Below are 5,670 nucleotides of genomic sequence, written 5' to 3' on the forward strand. Positions count from 1 at the left end.
TTATTAAGAAAAGAAAAACATTAGAGTTGCATAACCCCAAACCTACTCTCAACAGGAGGTATAATAGTCTGCTAGTCTTGCTACCATTTGCAGTTTGAATTGCATTCAGAACAATTATATTCATATAAGGAAACAATAATTAAACCTCAATTATATGGGAACATTTCAGAAAAAGTAATAAACGCTAGCAAGAATTGGGGAATCAACCACAGAACATTAAAATTTGAACTTAGACCTCACAATAATCAAACACACGAGCTGTTATTTATTGTATGCACAAAATGGCAATGTGAAAAACATGTATCATTGGATAAGCAACTGAACATTTCAAACATAAGACATCCAAGGTGAGCAAGGGTGAAACCTGTAATCAGGTCTAAAGTCATGTCCCCATTTTGAAACACAATGTACTTCATCGATGGCAAATAAAGCTATTCCACGGTTCTCCGCAAGCCTCTGAAGTGGACTTATTAGTATGCATTATACACCTCATCAGACAGTGAAAGCTGACATCATACAGTCCCAAGTGACAACATCAGGGCATTTAGAAACAATTCAAACTACAAGCAATACCAGATGATGTACAAATGTGTTCACCTAAGCAGTGTTTCGAGGCAAACGTATACAACGGAATACATGCCGTTCATTGCTTTCTTCTCAACGGTGTTATCTGGTTGTCCTGATCCAAGGAAACATGCAGAGATGCCATGTTTTGATAGCTTTAAGCACTGGTCATGCATCAAGCTTATCAATGGAGAAATCACGACCACGACCTTCCTTGTCAAAAGCGCAGGTAGCTGAAAGCACAGAGATTTCCCTGTAGAAACATTAAAGCCTCAAAAACATTGACACAGTATATACATTGTACAAAGGATTCAAGAAGAAATGCACAGAAAAGGGAGAATAAGAATCAGAAAATAAATACCAGACCATGTTGCTGCAAGAACAAGACAGTCTTGCTGAGAAAACCAAGCACCAAGAGCTTCCATTTGAAAACTTTTCAACCCGGAGTACCCAAAATGTTTACGCAGCAGGCTGTTGGCTTTCTGGTCCCAGTCTGGTCCAAGTTCTACATCCTCTACTGTTCTATGGGCTGAGTTCAGACTGTAAGATGTCAGCGAAGATTTCTTCAAGGTTCCAAAAGACTAAATTAGTTGTTTTTTCTGTCATATATGTGGCATATGTGTGTCTATTAAGTTCTTGCTTCTACTGCAGGGTTGCCTAGCAATCATGGTAGACAAAGAAAAAAATCCAAAGGTAAATCTTACTGAATTTTTTCAACTGGATGGACTATATGTTTCATGATATTGTCTTAGCTAGTTAATGAATCTCTTTTAAGAGTTCGACATAATCAAAATCCTAAAATCAAAATCAAAATCTAGGGTTCAAACAATCAAAATTTAGATTCATCTGAAATCAAAATCCTAAAATCAAAATCAAAATCCTAAACAGATTCGACATAATCAATAACAAACTACAACATCTGAAATCAAAATCCTAAAATGAAGAGTTCAAACAATCGTAAAATAAATACTCAAAATCACCAACTAACTAACATAATTAAGCCCTAGATTCATCAAAACAATATGAAAAAGTTGCAAAATTAATTAAACATGGAAATCACGGTAGGGAGAGAGAAAATACCTTTAGATCGAAACAAGGTATTCAAGGTCGGTGGCGATAAAAACCGAAACTCCAGCACCAACACTTCGGCGTTGTTATGGCGGTGTAACTCGGGACCAACTCGGTCTGAGTCGACTCAACAGATTCCCCAAAAACTCAGCCCCACTTCCACCGCACCCAGATGAGTCGCCGCCGAGTCATCCACCTCAGAGCTGGAGTTTGCAGAGAATGCGGCTTGAAATCCGGCTGAAGACGTCATCGCTTTCAGATCTGGGTTTGCCTCCTTCGTATTCGCTAAGCTTGAATTTTAAAACAAATTTGAGATATTGGGATGATTTGGTGAGAGGAGACTTTGAAGGGAAAGCTCGATACTGATTCTGAAGGAGAGACAGAGAAGCTTTGGAATTTCAACAATGGAGATCTGGAAATTATGAGAGAGAAAGAGTTTGGGGAGGCAGGAAATGTATGAGGGAGAAAGGGAATGGGAGCAGGGCGTCGCACCAAATTAAAAAAGAAAAGGAAAAGGTAATAATTAAATTTTAATTAGAAACCGAAAATTTTTTACCTCCTTTGCGTCGCCGATTAGTAAATCTGCGACGCAGATGACTCTAAGAGTCATCTGCGTCGCAGATTAGTAATTCTGCGACGCAAAGGAGGTAATATTTTGCGTCGCATTATTATTAATCTGCGACGCAAATGACTTTAAGAACATCTTAGAGTCATCTGCGTCGCAGATTAGTAATTCTGCGACGCAAATGACTAATTTTAATGCTTAAAACTGTCAATTGCGTCACATGTTTAAATGTGCGAGGCAAATATGGTGATGCAAATGATTGTTTTTCCACTAGTGAATGCTGCGAATAGTTTCTGAAATGTGGCTTTGAATTCTCTTTTTTGCAGCGCCTACGTTCTGCAAAAGGCTGCGAAAATAGACTTTTTGCAGCGCGTATGAAACCACATGCGCTGCAATTAATGGCTTTTTGCAGCGTTTTTGTGCGCTGCAAATAAGAGTCTACTATTTGCAACCATCACAATTGCAGCGCTCAAAAACGCTACAAAAGCCCCTTTTATGCGCGTTGCAAATGACATTTTTTCTACTAGTGCGTCCACATAAACCTCGACGTTCCTTCCCTTCTGATCGGTGAAGACGTGATCAACCAGCCTTTGGTAAGTTGCTCCGGCATTTTTCGAGCCGAAGGGCATCATTGTGTAGTTGAACACTCCTGCACTTGTGATAAATGTTGTCTTCGCCCTGTCATAGGGTTGCATTAATACTTGATGGTACCCTGAAAAGGCATCCATGAAGCTAAGCAGTGCATGGCCACTTGTAGAATCCACCAGTTGATCTATCCTCGGCAGGGGATAGCAGTCCTTGGGGCAGGCTCGGTTCAGATCTGTGAAGTCCACGCACATGCGCCATGAGTCATTTGCTTTCTTGACCATCACCACGTTGGCCAACCACTTGGGATATATGCATGGCTCGATGAATCCCGCTTCTTGCAGCTTTTCCACCTCTTCGGCGATGGCTTTATTTTTCTCCGAGGAGTAATTCCTCTTTTTCTGCTTGATCGGCCGGGCTTCGGCGTTGACATCCAGCTTGTGACATATAATTTTCGGTTCTATCCCTGGCATGTCAGCCGCCGACCATGAAAAAATATCCTTGTGATCCCTGAGCACTTGGATCAAGTCGATTTGGAGCCCTGAGCTTAGGCCTTTGCCTATTCGGACGCTCCGGTCTGAATCATCTTCGAGGAAGATATCCTCCATCTATTGGTCTGGCTCGGGAGAGATGGTTTCGGGTCGAGCATCGACCTCTGCGGGCTTCACCAGACTGCTCGTCCCTGCCTTTATCCTTTTTGCCTTATTTTCTTCCCTTGAGGGATCTCTCTTGCCTTCTTCATCTTCAGGACCATCCCCTAGCCTCGGCTTTTGGATGGCGGTGTGGCAAGTTCTCCTTGCGACCTCTTGGTCACCTCTAACTCGCTCGGCGAAGCCTGCGTCCCAGACATATATCATCATTTGATGGTACGTGGATGGGATTGCTTGCATCTTGTGGATCATGGTTCGTCCCATGATGACATTGTACACTGAATTGCAATCCATTACCAGGAATTCATCTCGGAGGGTTCTTGCTGCTTGACCTTCGCCAACCGTGACGGGTAGGGTGATCTTTCCTCGGGGAATCGCTGCGGATCCGTTGAATCCGATCAGGGGGTAGCTGACTTTTATTAGCGATTCCTCGGATTCCTTGAGGATCAATTGCTCGAAGCAGTTTCTGAAGATGATGTTGACATCACTTCCTCCGTCAACTTGTACTCTATGTACGTTGTGGTTGTTGGGATCCATGGAGATAACCAAAGGATCGTCATGCTTGAACTGGACTCCGAAGCAATCATCGAAAGTGAAGGTCATGTTCGGAGGATGGGGCTGACTCTCTCCTACGGCGCTGAAGTTCACTCGGTGGGAGAGAGCTCTCAGGTGCTTCTTGCTGGCGTGGCCAGACCTCTGTCCTTCGAACACCACTAGGATGTCGTTCTTCTTTTGCCCCGCGGCCTCGTAGATCCTTTTCTGGGATTGCTCTTGCTGTTTGCCACCTGCGGCTTTTTCCTTTTCCTCCCTTTGGTCTAACAAGTACTGTTTTAGGTAGCCTCGACGGACGAGGTCCTCAATGTTATCTTTCAGTGAGTTACATTCCTCTGTGTGGTGACCGAAGTCATCATGGAACTCGCACCACTTTTTCTTGTTTCTCCGATTTGGGTTGGACCTGAGCTTCCCTGGTAGTTTCCACTTTTCGTCGTTCCTATGGAGGCTGAAAGTTTCTTTTCGGGGTAGAGTGAGTGGAGTGTAGTTAGTGTATTTGGGTTGAAGTTCACCCTTCATTCCATCTTTCTTTGGGCTCGCATCTCTTGCACCCACTTTCTCTTTCCCTTTTCTTGAGCCGCCCTCGGGCTTGCTCTGATTTGTTTTCGTGTCCCTCGGATCCGCAGATCCTTTCAATCTTGCAGCGGCCTTGTTGAACTCCTCTGTTCTAATGAACGCATCCGCCATTTGGAGCACATCAGCTATTTTGGAGGGGTTTTTCATTGATAGTTTATCACGGAACTTCCCCTCCTGGAGTGCGTGAAGGAAATAATGCCCTTGGTCCAAGTATGCATTCTATGTTAAGTCTAATAAATGCGGTTCAGTATTAATTAACAAGTTAATAATTCAGTGAGATCAAGTGAGCTGAATGCCTAGCTAGAGGCCGCTTCAGTTCAAGTGGAATTAATGATATTAATCCACAGCTTACTCTTGACTGAACCCGTAGGGTCACACAAATAGTACGTAAACGGATCAAGTATTTAATGGCATTAGATACTCCATCTATGGATATTCGGAATCGACGGATCTTGGTTTCAGTGGGAGCTGAGATCGTCACAGGCAAGAAATGAATACTCCGGAAACGATGATATTGCCGGAAACGGAAATATGGATCGTATCGGAAATATAAATATTATCCAAGTCATCGATGTTGCCGGAAACGGAAACATGGTACGTATCGGAAAATATTATCGGAAATAGAAATATTGCCAGAATCGGAAATATTGCCGGAAACGGAAATATTGTCAGAATCGGAAATATTATCGGAATCGGAAAATAATTCCGGAAACGGAAATGTTAAATATTTGTTCGAAACGAAAATTAATTCCGGAATCGAAAATATTAAATATTGTTCGTATCGGAAATATATTCCGGAATCGGGAATTTAATCGGAAGCGTATCGTACGAATAAGCATCGGACGAGGCCTGCCGGACGAGGGCCCAGCACGAAGCCAGGCCATCGCCCAGCAAGCCAAGCGCGCCACACGAACAGCCAAGGCCACGCCAGGCCCAGCGCAAGGCCAGGCCCAGCAGGCCGTGGCAGCGCGCATAGCGCGCGCAGCGCGAGCAGCTGCTCGCGTGGGCTTGTAGCTCGCGTGGGCCGTGCGGCCGTGTGGGCTGTGCGCGGGCATGGCCTGCACGCTTGCGGGTCATGCTCGCGTAAGTGTTTGTGTTCGCATACGAAAC

At 44.0% G+C, this 5,670-nt stretch overlaps 1 protein-coding gene across 3 annotated transcripts; it reads right to left on the reverse strand.

Annotated features, from left to right (window-relative positions):
* Nucleotides 1–369: 369 nt before the first annotated feature.
* LOC110791138 (ATP-dependent DNA helicase Q-like SIM) lies at nt 370–2,457 on the reverse strand. Of its 3 annotated transcripts, none has more exons than XM_056835008.1 (4): nt 1,645–2,457; nt 926–1,104; nt 598–817; nt 370–506 (listed from the first exon to the last, which is right to left on the reverse strand). In XM_056835008.1, exons 2-4 carry the CDS (start codon nt 987–989, stop codon nt 413–415), a joined length of 378 nt encoding a protein of 125 aa, XP_056690986.1. In that variant the 5' UTR covers nt 990–1,104; nt 1,645–2,457; the 3' UTR covers nt 370–412. The 3 variants fall into 3 exon arrangements, with proteins under 3 accessions (XP_056690986.1, XP_056690991.1, XP_056690985.1); XM_056835013.1 differs by having other exon boundaries at nt 926–1,093; nt 1,645–2,456; XM_056835007.1 differs by having other exon boundaries at nt 926–1,221; nt 1,645–2,453.
* Nucleotides 2,458–5,670: the final 3,213 nt, after the last annotated feature.

This window comes from Spinacia oleracea, chromosome 1 (assembly GCF_020520425.1).
Source record: "Spinacia oleracea cultivar Varoflay chromosome 1, BTI_SOV_V1, whole genome shotgun sequence".
Lineage (NCBI taxonomy): Eukaryota > Viridiplantae > Streptophyta > Magnoliopsida > Caryophyllales > Amaranthaceae > Spinacia > Spinacia oleracea.